The sequence below is a fragment of the Anolis carolinensis genome, chromosome 6, assembly GCF_035594765.1.
Source record: "Anolis carolinensis isolate JA03-04 chromosome 6, rAnoCar3.1.pri, whole genome shotgun sequence".
Lineage (NCBI taxonomy): Eukaryota > Metazoa > Chordata > Lepidosauria > Squamata > Dactyloidae > Anolis > Anolis carolinensis.
In genome coordinates this window covers 59,561,241-59,575,907 of record NC_085846.1, presented here as the reverse complement: position 1 = coordinate 59,575,907, position 14,667 = coordinate 59,561,241, and the positions used below count along the sequence as shown (strand labels likewise).

Below are 14,667 nucleotides of genomic sequence, written 5' to 3'. Positions count from 1 at the left end.
GGTATTAGCAAACAAAATGGCTCTGTATATTTTTACAAGTTTGCATATGGGAAAGCCTTGAGCTATAAATGCCAAAGAAATGAACTGGTCAACCAAACATTCCTTCACAGCCTGATGTCTTGAAACAATACAATAATCCACACCACCTTCAGGGAGGACTTTATGGGAGGCTTGCTAGTAGCTGATTATAAATGACTAGGAGGTCTAAAGGAATTGGGCAAAACAAAAACACTACCACGTTATAGAATTGAAAGAAAGGACGTGTGTCCAAACCCCAACCTCTCTGCCTCAGACCTCCCAATGCATGAAGGTGTCCTGCTCACTTCAAAGGATCAGTCTGAACGCAGATCAGAGATGGCTGCTCTCAAATCCAATCTTTATTGAAGAACACATGACTTTGGAAAAGTCAGGAATGACCCAATGTTTACATACAACTATTTTTATAACTTTTGATGCTACGTAACACCACACGTAAATATCATCATCAAGTCCCACCCCCAATATCACATTACTACCATTTTCACACACTAAACCAATTATAATTGTTTATACTTTCGGCCCCAAGTTCCCAGGCATATTCTATCTTCTTCTGCCAGGTGCTCCTGGGATTGTTTATGTTATGACTCCCAGTTACAGGGCTGAATTACCAAAGCCCTGTAACTGGGTTCCATGACATGGTGCCCTCCTTTTCTTCGTCCTCCTCTTCGGTTCTTCTTTCATCACAAGCCTGAAACAAAACAATAATTCTATGTGTCCATTTTGTCCAAAGTACCCATATATTTTTTCAGTAAGCTACGATGGAATACAGGGTGTATTTTCCCTAAACTTTTTGGCAATGCCAACTGGAAAGTCACCTCGTTGATAACACCCTGTATTCTAAATGGTCCAATATATTTAGGGCCCAATTTTTTCGAAGGTAGCCCCAGTTTGATGTTTTGGGTACTTAGCCACACTAAATCTCCTTTCTCCAATTTATCACCTTCCACCCTCTTTCTGTCTGCGAATACTTTATACTTTTTCTGTGCTTCTTTTAAGGATGCAGTCACTTGACTCCAGCATTCCATCATTTGCGCTTTCCATTTCCCTGCCTCTGTTCCCTCATTCTCTGTCCATCTTGGCAGCTGGGGCAGAGGCTGTATTTCATACCCGTAAACTACTTCAAAGGGGGTTTTATTTGTTGCTGAATGTATAGTCGAATTAAAAGCTAGTTCTGCAAAAGCCAACCACCGAGACCAGTCATTTTGTCTCATGTTAGAGTACATTCGAAGGAACTGCCCAAGTGTCTGCTGAGTACGTTCTACCGCCCCATTTGTCATGGGGTGAAAAGCAGAACTTAAACTCCTTTCTGCTCCTAGCATTTCCAGGAATTTTTCCCAAAATTTTGCTGTGAATTGTACTCCTCTGTCACTGACCACTCTACTGGGACATCCATGCAGTTTGTAAATGTGGTTTATGTACAATTCAGCTAGTTTCTCGGCTGATGGTAGTTTCGTCAGTGCTATAAAGTGGGCCTGTTTAGAAAACAGGTCCAATACTGTCCAAATATAACGATGTCCTTTGCTAACCGGTAGTTCCCCCACAAAGTCCATAGCTACACATTCCCAAGGTCTGGTAGGTTCTGCTACTGTTTGTAATAATCCCATTGGCTTCCCTCCTCTCGATTTATTTCTGGCACAATCATCACATTGAACAACATAATTTTTTATGTCCTTCCTCATCCCTGGCCACCAGCAATGTTTTGCTATTGCTTTTGTTGTTTTTGTAATTCCTGTATGACCAGCGCTCTGGTTGTTGTGAAAACGATGCAAAATCTTGATCCTTAATGTTGCTGGGATATACAGTTTCTTGTTCACAAACCAAAATCCCCCCTTCTGCTCCCCCTGTTCTGCATTGGATGCGATCCACTGGTCTCCTTCATAAGACTGTTTCAGCTCGTTTCCCCAATTATCTTTTCCGTCGAGTTCAACCATAGCAGTGTTCTCCTTTTGGGTTTGTGCTCTTGTTCTGACAGCTAAGCCCCATTGTTTGTCAGAGAATATTGTTCCCTCTTTTGCTGTGGGTATTCCTTCGTGTTGAGGCATGCGTGAAAGAGCATCTGCCAAGACATTCTGCTTCCCTTGAAAAAACTTTAATTGGAAATCGAACCTGCTGAAGTATTGTGCCCATCTAATCTGTTTGGGGGACAATTTTCGAGGGGACTTTAAATACTGGAGGTTCTTATGGTCAGACCAAATTTCAAATGGGATTCCGCTTCCTTCGAGAAAGTGTCGCCAGCATTCTAAGGCTTTTAATATGGCTAGTGCCTCTTTTTCCCATATCGGCCAACATTTTTCAGTTTCGCTGAACTTCCGGGACAAATATCCACAGGGTTTTAAGTTCCCATTTTGATCCTTTTGCAATAGTACTGCCCCATACGCACAGTCTGAGGCATCGCAATGGATTATGAAAGGGCTCCTGATATCGGGGTGTTTTAGAATGGGTCCTTCTGTGAAGCATTCTTTTAGGGTTTCAAATGCCTTTTGGCATTCTGGCGTCCAACTTAGTTTGGCGCCAGGAGCTTTTACTTTTGCTGTCTCTCCTTTCCCTTTTGTTTTTAAAAGTTCAGTAAGGGGTGCGGTTATTTGCGCGAAGCCTTTTATGAAGGATCTATAAAAATTTGCAAACCCCAGAAACGATTGCAATTGCCTCCTTGTTTGAGGCACTCCCCATTCTTTTACATCTGATACTTTAGCTGGATCCATAGCTAACCCTTCTGGAGATATCCGATACCCCAGAAAGTCAATTTGAGTTTTATTAAATTCACATTTGGACAGTTTTGCGTACAGCTTTGCTTCTCTTAGTCTCTGCAAAACTTCCCGGACCAATTTCACGTGCTTTTCCTTATCTTCAGTCACAATCAAGATATCATCAAGAAATATGAATACCCCTCTGTACAACAATGGGTGCAGTATTTCATTTATAAGCTGCATAAAGCACCCGCCTCCATTTTTTAATCCGAAAGGTAAAATTTTATATTCAAAATGGCCGAATGCGCAGGAAAATGCAGTTTTCCAAGTATCCTCCGGTTTGATCCTTAATTTATGATATGCTTCAATTAAATCAAGTTTAGTAAATATGCTCCCTTTTTTCAATACGGTAATTAAATCCTTTACTAAGGGCATAGGGTATTTATTGTCCTTAGTAATTGCATTTAAATTTCGATAATCAATGCACAATCTTAGGGAGTTGTCTTTCTTTCTCCTGAATAACACTGGGGCCCCGAGAGGAGAATTGGATGGCTTAATGAAGCCCCGTGCCAGGTTTTTATCAATGTATTTCCTCAATTCCTCCTTCTCCTGCACAGACATGGGATACACTTTTGGTTTTGGTAAGTTTGCTCCGGGGGTTATTTCAATTTCTACTTCTATATTCCTTTTGGGAGGTAATTTACTTGCCTCTTTCTGATTGAACACATCCACAAAGTCTCTGTATTCAGGTGGCAATAGCAGTGGGTCTATTTCACCTTCTTCATCTCCCTCGTCCTCCTCTTCTGCAATCTTGCTTATCTCCCATTGCGTCTGCTGTTCTTTAAATGCTAGGCTCTTTCCTCTCCAATTTACTTCGGGATTTGCCTGTTCGAGCCATGGTATCCCTAATATTACGTGGTATGTGGCAATAGGGGCTATCACAAAGGATATTCTTCCTTCCCATTTGCCTATTTTACATGGGACCTCCCGTATTTCCTTTGTAGATACTTCCCCAGTAGCAACTGATCCGTCTAGCTGCGAAAACGCAATTGGGGAGTCAAGCGCCATCTGCTGGCATTTCAACGCTCCTGCTAACTCTGGAGTTATAATATTCCTGGAACAACCACAATCCACAAATGCCTTGCAGGTGGCCCGATTCTCTAGCCCCGAGAGGCAGATTGGCACTACTATCATGCGTTTGTCCCGACTCACCAATTTTTCTGAAGATTCTGGGGCTCGCACCTCCTCCTCCGCACGCCTCCCGGTTGCTGGCTTGGGCTTTGAGGGTTTTGGCGGCTCCCCCTTCCGTGCCCAGCATTCTGCTGCTCGATGGCCCGTCTTCCCACATACAAAGCATCCCGGTTTAGGTTTGTTGTCGTCTCCTCTGGAGGGAATCCCCGGCCTCCCTCCGGGTCTTTCCTGCTTCCTCGTTTCTCCTCGACCTCTCGCCACCGGTCTTTGCTGGCCGCCGCTGCTCCTGAAGCGCTTTACTTGGGCCAGGGTGGATTCAACGCGCCCCGCTAGTTGAATCCATCCCTGGAGCGTTTCGGGGTCATCTCTGTGCGCTGCCCAGCTGAAAATCTCGGGGCGTAGTCCCTCTTTAAATAATTCCACTTTGGTCACTTCAGACCACTCTGGTACCCTTTCCGCGAGGTGGAGGAATTCCTCTGCGTACTCGGGCACCGTTTTGTCCCTCTGCTTTATTCCTCTAAGCTGGTCTCGAGCTCTCAATTGCTCTAGCCGGTCTCTGAACCGGTTTTCCAGTGCGGCGAGGAAGCGGGGCACTGACCTCAGGCATGGGTCCTGTCTGGCATGTAATTGCACATACCAGCTGGCCGCTCCTCTCTTTAGTGTGTTGCCGATGGCCCGAACCCTGCTTGCTTCGGAGGGGAATGTGTGTGCATTGTCTTCCATGTATCCCCTGATGCTAATTAGAAAAAAGTTCAGTTCGGCTGATTCCCCTCCGTATTCTAGCTTGAGATCTTCCCTTCTTGGCATCCATTCAGCGGCCCGTTGATGCTGTCTGGGAGGCATGGGGAAGGGTTGCATCGGGTTTCCTTGGATCACGCCGCGCCCCACTCCGGTGGTCATTCTGCGCGGCTCCCGAAATCCTGCCGCCGCTGTCGGCCCTTCCCCCCATCCGCATACTGGCCTCGCTGTAGCCCCCGCATCTCGCCTTTCCCCGTCGTACTGCACATCCTCCTCCTCTTCCTGGATCTCCTGCTCCTCTCCGCCTTCGTCTGCTAATCCACTGGACCCGATCCCTGGCCCCAGTGGTCTTTCCACCCCGACGCCCATCCGGGGGGTTGGGAGCTCTGTTGGAGATGGCGGCCTCAGAGTTCCCAGAGCTCGCTGGCGCTCCACTTCGCGTGCCATTCTGTCTCTGAACTCCAGCTCCTGCCAATATTCCTCGTCTCCCTCGTCCCTTGCCGCCGCGGGACTCTGCGTTGAAGCTCGCTGTCCCCTCTGGCTCCAATCGCCTCCTTTGCTTGGCTCTCTCTCGGCGCCATATCGGATGTGCTCTTTTTGGAGATTCTCTTCCAATATTGGCACTATTCTCCCCACGGTATCCGACAGCCTGGATAAATGAGTTTCCAGGATGGATAACCGCACGGCCACGGTCTCCGGCATGCTTCCTCCAGATCCCCAACTGGTTTCTGCCGCCGCCGGAACGCCTCTTCCCCCTCTGGGAATCCTCTGGGTCACGCCGTCCGGCTTGGGGTACCCCGTAGAGGAAGCTATGGCTTGCAATGTCTCTTCTGCCAACGGCAGAGCTCCCAGCGGAGGCCCCTTTGCTCCGTCATGGCTTTGATCTCCTTCCCTGCTCATTATCACTTCACTGCAAATTTGCAGGAGGGTGAGAACTGGATTCCTGACTTAATTGTCCTGCTCACTTCAAAGGATCAGTCTGAACGCAGATCAGAGATGGCTGCTCTCAAATCCAATCTTTATTGAAGAACACATGACTTTGGAAAAGTCAGGAATGACCCAATGTTTACATACAACTATTTTTATAACTTTTGATGCTACGTAACACCACACGTAAATATCATCATCAAGTCCCACGCCCAATATCACATTACTACCATTTTCACACACTAAACCAATTATAATTGTTTATACTTTCGGCCCCAAGTTCCCAGGCATATTCTATCTTCTTCTGCCAGGTGCTCCTGGGATTGTTTATGTTATGACTCCCAGTTACAGGGCTGAATTACCAAAGCCCTGTAACTGGGTTCCATGACATGAAGGTATAGAGACACACTATAAGGATGGTAAGATGAATACACCTTTGGTCCACCATCTCTGACACTGAGAATTTGGATTATAAAATGCTACTCTTAGCATGTATCTTTAGTTTGAATGTATTTACAATGTATAATGCACAATGCCACAACTCTAGTCCTCATTTTTACACGTTACCATAAAATGCCATTAGACAGAGCTTAGGGCACATCTAGAGGGCAGGTTAGCTTAGTCTACCTATTCCCTTAAAAAGGCTCTGGATTCAGCACTTGCATGCCAAATCTAGGTCTATTGTCCAGATAGCCTTGACCACATCTGCCCTGCTTGGATTGTCACCTCCTTTGTGTCATAGAATCATAGAATCATAGAATAGTAGAGTTGGAAGAGACCACATGGGCCATCCAGTCCAACCCCCTGCAAAGAAGCAGGAAATCGCATTCAAAGCACCCCCGAGAGATGGCCATCCAGCCTCTGCTTAAAAGCCTCCAAAGAAGGAGCCTCCACCACGGCCCGGGGGAGAGAGTTCCACTGTCGAACAGCTCTCACAGTGAGGAAGTTCTTCCTGATGTTCAGGTGGAATCTCCTTTCCTGTAGTTTGAAGCCATTGTTCCGCGTTCTAGTCTGCAGGGCAGCAGAAAACAAGCTTGCTCCCTCCTCCCTATGACTTCCCTTCACGTATTTGTACATGGCTATCATGTCTCCTCTCAGCCTTCTCTTCTGCAGGCTAAACATGCCCAGTTCTTTGAGCCTCTCCTCATAGGGCTTGTTCTCCAGACCCTTGATAATTTTAGTCGCCCTCCTCTGGATGCTTTCCAGCTTGTCAACATCTCCCTTCAACTGTGGTGCCCAAAATTGGACACAGTATTCCAGGTGTGGTCTGACCAAGGCAGAATAGAGGGGGAGCATAACTTCCCTGGATCTAGACGCTATACCCCTATTGATGCAGGCCAGAATCCCGTTGGCTTTCTTAGCAGCTGCATCACATTGTAGGCTCATGTTTAACTTGTTGTCCACAAGGACTCCAAGGTCTTTTTCGCACACACTGCTGTCAAGCCAGGCGTCCCCCATTCTGTATCTTTGCATTCCATTTTTTCTGCCGAAGTGAAGTATCTCGCATTTGTCCCTGTTGAACTTCATATTGTTAGTTTCGGCCCATCTCTCTAGTCTGTCAAGATCATTTTGAATTCTGCTCCTTTCTTCTGGAGTGTTAGCTATCCCTCCCAGTTTGGTGTCATCTGCAAACTTGATGATTGTGCCTTCTAACCCTTCGTCTAAGTCGTTAATAAAGATGTTGAACAGAACCGGGCCCAGGACGGAGCCCTGCGGCACTCCACTTGTCACTTCTTTCCATGATGAAGACGATGCATTGGTTAGCACCCTTTGGGTTCGTTCGCTTAGCCAATTACAGATCCACCTAACCGTAGTTTTGTCTAGCCCACATTTTACTAGTTTGTTTGCCAGAAGGTCGTGGGGGACTTTGTCGAAGGCCTTACTGAAATCCAGGTAGGCTACATCCACGGCATTCCCTGTATCGACCCAACTTGTAACTCTATCGAAAAAAGAGATCAGATTAGTCTGGCATGACTTGTTTTTGGTAAATCCGTGTTGACTATTAGCAATGACCGCATTTGTTTCTAAGTGTTCGCAGACCACTTCCTTAATGATCTTTTCCAGAATCTTGCCTGGTATCGATGTGAGGCTGACCGGACAGTAATTGTTTGGGTCATCCTTTTTTCCCTTTTTGAAGATAGGGACCACATTCGCCCTCCTCCAATCTGCTGGGACTTCTCCCGTTCTCCAAGAACTCTCGAAGATAATTGCCAGTGGTTCTGAAATAACTTCCGCTAGTTCCTTCAGTACTCTTGGATGTAGTTGATCTGGCCCTGGTGACTTGAATTCGTTTAGAGCGGCCAGGTGTTCCTGGACAACTTGTTTGCCTATTTGGGGTTGGATTTCCCCCAATCCTTCGTCCATTCCATGTTGCTAAGGTTGAAGATGGCTTTCTTTTTCTGAGAAGACCGAGGCAAAGAAGGTGTTAAACAGTTCTGCCTTTTCCCTATCCCCTGTCGCCATCACCCCATCTTCTCCTTGCAGTGGCCCTATCGCCTCCTTTTTCTTCCTTTTTCTACCAACGTAAGCAAAAAAGCCTTTTTTGTTGTTTTTTATGTCCCTGGCAAGCCTGAGCTCATTTTGCGCTTTAGCCTTGCGAACCTTTTCCCTACAGGTGTTGGCTATACGTTTGAATTCTTCTTTGGTGATTTCTCCCCTTTTCCACTTCTTGTGCATGTCACTTTTGAGTTTTAGCTCAGTTAGAAGTTCTTTGGACATCCATTCTGGCTTCTTTGCACTTGTCTTATTTTTCTTCTTTGTTGGCACTGTTTGCATTTGCGCCTTGAGTATTTCACTTTTGAAAAACTCCCATCCATCCTTAACTCCCTTGTTTTTTAATATTGGCGTCCATGGAATGCCGCTCAGTAATTCCTTCATTTTTTGGAAGTCAGCTCTCTTAAAGTCCAGAATGCGTGTTTGACTTGTCTTAGTTTCAGCATTCCTTTGTATTGCAAACTGCAGGAGCACATGGTCACTTGCCCCTAAGGATCCAACCACTTCAACTGTATTGATCAGGTCTTCCACATTTGTTAAGATTAGATCAAGAGTTGCTGATCCCCTTGTTGCCTCTTCTACCTTCTGGACCATAAAATTGTCTGCAAGGCAAGTGAGGAATTTGTTGGACTTTGTACTCTTGGTTGAATTTGTTTTCCAGCAGATATCGGGATAATTGAAATCGCCCATGACTACTATATCTCTTCTTTGTGCCTGTTTGGTCAGCTGTTGACAGAAGGCTTCATCAAGTCCTTCATCCTGACTCGGAGGTCTGTAGTAGACACCCACGACAAGATCTTTTTGAGTCCCGGTTCCCTTGATTCTTATCCAGATGCTTTCAAGCTGGTTTCCCGGATTACAGTCTTGCATTTCTTCTGCAACGTAACTGTTTTTGATATATAAAGCTACTCCCCCTCCTCTCCCCTTTGTTCTATTTCTGTGAAAGAGGTTATAGCCCTCAATGGTTAAATTCCAGTGATGGGAGTCATCCCACCAGGTTTCAGTGATGCCTATGACATCGTATGTGTGGTGCTGTGCTAAGAGTTGGATTTCGTCTTGCTTATTTCCCATGCTCTGAGCATTAGTGTAAAGACATGTAAGCCCCTGTGACCTCCCCTCGAGCTGTTTATTTGGGATTATTGTGCTCTCTGTACTTGGTCCTTGCTGTGTTTGTGCAGCCCTCCGTTTAGCCTTTTGGCGGTTCCCTATGGTCGTGGGTAATATAGTGTTTGCCAGGCTGTTGTTCCCCTCCCCCAGTGGATCTAGTTTAAAGTGCGTCTGATGAGGTTTGTGAGTCTGTGTGCAAAAAGATGTTTTCCTACTTGTGTGAGATGCACCCCATCACTTGCCAGTAGTCCATCCTCTTGGAAGAGTAGACCATGGTCAAGGAAGCCAAAATGACCTGTACTATTTTTCCGGCCCTTGTAGAGCCGTGTCCTACAACGGGGAGGAGGGATGAAAAGATCACATGTACATTATACAGTTTTAGCTTTGTTCCCAGAGCTCGAAAATCATTTGTGATCTTTTGAAAAGTATGCCTAGTCACCACTACAAACACTACTTTTAGTCAGTCAAGCTGCATCTGAGCTCCTAGCCATCACCTCTGCTAATGTCACAGTGGGGAACCGCACATGCAACCAGCAAGAAAGAGAGCAGACAAAGATGTAGGGGTCAAATGGCTACAATACCGATGCTGTTGCGATTCTCCCTCATACCAGCTGGCACTTGTAGCTATAAGTATGGAACAGAAAGTGATATTTGCAAGTAATAATGCAGCTATTGTGCTCCTTTGTGCTGTTCAAACTGACATGCCTGAACACCATCAGATAAGGCTTAAAAGTAAACATTGACTAGACTTGCTTGATTTACAATTTCATCTATTTGCTCATTGCTAACCATAGATTGATCCTGCATGGGAGCACATCAGATGGCATTTTGATTTGTTTTATGATATGTATTTCTAAAACATGGTCAAAAAAAAGAATTGAGTTTGAATGTATGGTATCCATTGGCGGTGGGCGGGGAGATGACAAAATTCTTGGGCCCTTAAAGTGAAGTTTTTTGTAATACAAAATGCGCTCATGCTTGAGCTGAAATCAGTTAGTCAAGCAGATAACTGATAACAGCTGAACTTCTGCTTGAAGTGAAGCTAGGACAGGGGCAGCAGTGGTATTAATTAGATGGAAGTGACTGATGATAATAATGTTCAGATTGGTTGTATACCTTGGTTCCATGGTTGTCCACTTACTAGAAGGTACAGCAAATTTTGTTTTCTGTTGCTACAAACTCCAGGAAACCAACCAATGGATTAACATTGTGAGATGAAAATTCCCCCTATTTAGGATCAACCTCCAGATGGTAGCATTGGTTCAGATGTGGAATAGATTGACTCAGGGTGTTGTGAAACTTAAAAGAAAACCAACAATCCCAAATGCTTATCCCATGTAATGTAGTCCTCAGTGGGGGTGGACATCCTTTATAGAAGGTTTTCATACAGAAGTGGAATGACTATATTTCAGAAGTGTTTTAGCTAAATAATCCAGTATGAACTAGATGGCCTTTGGTCGCTTCCAAGTCTATAATTCGGTGCTTATATCAATGTGGTCCTAGGACTGTGTACTTTGTGGCTCTTAATTTCACCAGATTCCCCAAACCCACAAAAAGGGGTGAATGCCCTCTCCTGGGATCATCAAGAGAGGCAATTCCTATTTTAGTTGTAAGCCTCTCTGAACTGTGTTTAGTGTGAAGCTCCTTCTATACTGCCATATAAAATCCAGATTATCTGCTTTGAACTGGATTATATGGCAGTGTAGATTTATATAATCCAGTTCAAAGCAGATAATGTGGATTATATGATTGTATAATCTGGATTATATGGCAGTGTAGAAGGAGCCTGAGTGTGTATGTGTAACTGTATTTCAAAATTAGATGTGTACTTTTACACACTTTCCGTTTGGGTTTTTTTCCCTTGAGATTTTTGACAGTTGATAAATGCCCCAGATGGTCACAGAGACAGAATATTTAGCTCTTGGATCTAATTGTACTCTGTCATAAATTTCAAGTAACCCAATAAACATTGCTATCTGAATTAGTGCAACAAATAGTACTTTTTTGCATAGCCAAGACTTAAAGCTAGCCAAATTATTTGACCCATGAGGTCAAAAGACAAAAAAAGCCCTTAGGATCCTATCACCATCCTTATATCGGAGCCCCCTTGTGCTGGCAGGACTGATGACTTGAAGGTTTGGTTGCTGACCTGAAGGTTGCCGGTTCGAATCCAAGTCAGGGAGAGTGTGGATAAGCTCCCTCTATCAGCTCCAGCTCCATAAAAGGTCACGAGAGAAGCCTTCCACAAGGGTGATAAAAACATAAAAACATCGGGGCGTCACCTGGGCAATGTCCTTGCAGATGGCCAATTCTCTCACACCAGAAGCAACTTACAGTTTCTCAAGTCACTCCTGACATTAAAAAAATCCTTAGCAGCAACAATCTAATAGAAATAAGCAAAATAACTCATCATTTGATGCCCTTCTACACATGCCCCAAACTGGTGCTCTAATAGTCGGGCCTGATCTGGTGAAATACCATCTGCTTGACTGCTCTATGTCATTTCTCTTCAGTCTTGTTACTTCTCTCTTTAACTGTGTCATGAGATTCCTTTATCTTTTCCTTCCTGTTCACAGAATGCAGACTTAATTCTAAAAGACACTCAAATCCCAGGCATCCCTAAATGACTTACAAGGAATACCAGAGTATTTTTGAGCAGAAGTGGATGTGTAGATGCATGCATGTTTTTAAAGAAAAAAATTACAATTCTTTATTAGGCAATTGTATCATTGTTATAAATAAGTAATTGTACTGGGGAGAAGGGATAATCCTTATTTAATTAAATTCATCTATACTCCCAGGTTGGCAGCAACCAGACATATGTGAGACTAATACCCACAGCCTGCCTTGTATGCATGTGCAATTAAAAATTCACTCTACAGTTGCACTGGCAGTTTAGTGTTGCTTTTGGCATTTACAAATTCTTTTATTTTGTGACTTTTCCCCCCACCATACACATATGCTGGAGCAGATGTTGCTTATTTGTTGTTTATTCAAATCTGTAAGCTCTGGCAGCAAGCGCTATTGTTCTGTAATGAAGCCTCGCTCACTGCCCTGTATTAGGAAGCCCCAGTAAATGTCTGATGGGCAGTTAGCTCCAAGCAGGAGGGCTATGCTATTTTACTGGCATCTAGCTGGCTATCTGTATCTAGCTATTCTTGTTTGATGATATTGACCACTCGGCTGTGCAAAGGAACTGAAACCCACACAATATACCGAAGGATAGGACAACACAGTTATGGTCCTCTGCCTCTTATTTGCATCCACATATATGTTTTAAACCAGCAGGGTGTAGTAGTTTAAGTGGTAAACTAGGGCAACAAGAATAGTCATCATAGCACAATAGTCAGTACTGTAGTACTAACTTCCCACTCTAACAGAGTAGAGATTTCCTATGTCTCCTTTCCCTTCTTTTCTAGATTGTCTCCCCTCTTTTTACTAGCTGTGGTCAGCTGGTTTTTTTCAGGCAGTAGAGGCATTGCTATTGGCTAGATTTCAAAGGAAGGAATTAGCATGATTTGCCTACAAAATCCTATGAAATTCATGGGGCCTCCGGAAGTCGTCAGGAAAGCTAAGGTGCATGCATAGAGACACAGAGAGAGACGCCACACAGGGGCATCGACCAAAGAAGGAATGGGGCTCATCCCTGTAGAGACTGTGCCAACATGGCAGCAGTCATTGGCTGAGAGGCCCTCTTTGCAGCCCAAGAGGCAATCAATCAGAAAAGTAACCACCTCCATCTGGCACATGGTAGCCTGGAAACTCACTTTCATAGCATTTGTGATTCATCTTGTCCCAACAAGTGGTGCCAGGGACCAAATCGCACTTGAGGCTTTCCAGCAGCTGGGTACATTCTACCTCTCCAGCATGCGGAGCTGACATATTAGCTCCTGTGACTTATTAAGTGGCAATTCTTTTAATTATCACACCTTCACTCCTCTTTTTCTCCCACCCACCCACTCCCCACTACAAATGTTGGCTCCATGGGAATATGTGGAGAAGGCAATTGGCATGTTTCTTAACTGAGTGTGTTCCAATAGTGTGAATCCTGTTTATTATCCTCCTGTAAAGTACTGTACATATGGGAACGATTGCTTGATGGCAGGAGACAGAAAGAAAAAAGAGAGGGAGAGAGAGAAAGCACACACCATAGCAATTTCCCTGTTTCTGATGGCATCGGGGCAAGTTCTGTTGGTTTTCACAGATGGTAGTTGCTTGCCAAATGCTACTGATCACAACAAAAGGTATTATGTACTTAATCCTTTTCCTTCCTTGTCACATTTCATCAAAACCTGCCTGGTAGATTTTTTTTTTCTTATGAAATCCTATGGCTTCTATATTTAGTCTCTCATTCACACATGCAGACATATACAGTAGTTCAGGGGAACAGATGCACAATCTCCTTTTGTTAATCTACAACAAAAGGGATGGATAAGGAGAATGGAATTATATTTGAACAGGAGGAGTTGTTGTGGGTCAGCATCATGTCTCAACTATATCGGCTGTGTCTGTAGTACTTGCTTTATCTAGTACCAGAATTTTCACACAAAGTCCCACAATGAAGAAAATCGCTAAAAAAATTTACAGAAAATTGTGTCTTCTGGGCCACTGGGGAAACAACTTTTAACATTTTTAATTTCCTCCATGAAGGAATGAAATGATCAAAGGTTTACATCCCTGGGAAGGTGAGGAAAATTGGTTGTTAAAAAGTTCACCAACTACTTTAGGCAAGAAAAGAACCTGTCTTTGCCACTAAGTGCTATAATGATGATTTAGTGAAGGCAACATCTTGGGAGTTTGCCAGCATTAGTTTGCTGTAGAACAATTATACATCATATCTATAGAAGTTCATGTGTGACCCTCCTGCTATCACTGTCAGCCGGTCACTTGGGTCCCGTTCTTCCATGTTACCATGCGCCTGCACGTTAACAAATAAGAAAAGCATATCAGTTTGTCACTCAAACATCCTGACCTATCAAACTTGCCTCCCTCTTTCTTTGCCTTCAAAAAAAAGCCGCTGACATCTGAGATCTTCTGATTGCCTCCTAGGGCCCTTTCACACAGTCATATGACACAGAATATCAAGGAAGATAATGTGCAATGTCTACTTTGAACTGGATTATCTGAGTCTACACTGCCATATAATCCAGTTCAATGTGGATGTTACACTGCTGTGTGGAAGGGGTCTTAGTGTAACCCAGGGAGGTGAGAAAAGAAATGAGAAAAGAAGTGATATGCATGTGTTTTGAGAGAAGACTTAACATAACTTTTTACCAGTTTCAGTTGCAACTTCCTTGCAGAACTCTGTTTACATTCTGATCTAGATAAGCTCAAACTAACAGAAGCTGTGGTCTCAAAGGTACGGAATTTTTTTGGTCAAAGACATAAGAAAAGCCCACTACAGCATCTTGCTTTTCACAGTGGCTAGCCAGATGCCTCTATGAGTCTCATAAGAAGAACATGAACATAATAGTACTCTAAAACC

At 44.2% G+C, this 14,667-nt stretch overlaps 2 protein-coding genes and 1 long non-coding RNA gene across 5 annotated transcripts in view; 2 read left to right on the top strand and 1 right to left on the bottom strand.

Annotated features, from left to right (window-relative positions):
• itprid1 (ITPR interacting domain containing 1) overlaps positions 1–14,667 on the top strand; it is an 80,201-nt gene that overhangs the window by 43,115 nt on the left and 22,419 nt on the right. The gene's annotated exons all lie outside the window — the stretch shown is intronic.
• Positions 4–8,395, top strand: LOC134299966 (uncharacterized). Its single transcript, XR_010007219.1, has 2 exons — positions 4–310; positions 5,978–8,395. It is a non-coding gene; the product is annotated as an uncharacterized LOC134299966 (long non-coding RNA).
• Positions 356–5,976, bottom strand: LOC134299964 (uncharacterized). The gene is made up of 2 exons (XM_062984298.1): positions 3,939–5,976; positions 356–727 (listed from the first exon to the last, which is right to left on the bottom strand). The coding sequence occupies exons 1-2, from the start codon at positions 5,553–5,555 to the stop codon at positions 644–646; spliced, it is 1,701 nt and encodes a 566-aa protein (XP_062840368.1). The 5' UTR covers positions 5,556–5,976; the 3' UTR covers positions 356–643.

Bases quoted from the DNA above. Each gene is read 5' to 3' on its own strand.
- LOC134299964 (XM_062984298.1), bottom strand. From the start codon at position 5,555: ATGAGCAGGGAAGGAGATCAAAGCCATGACGGAGCAAAGGGGCCTCCG. The intron at 728-3,938 runs GTGAGTCGGGAC...GTTTTGTTTCAG, and splicing joins CAGAATCTTCAGAAAAATTG to GCTTGTGATGAAAGAAGAAC.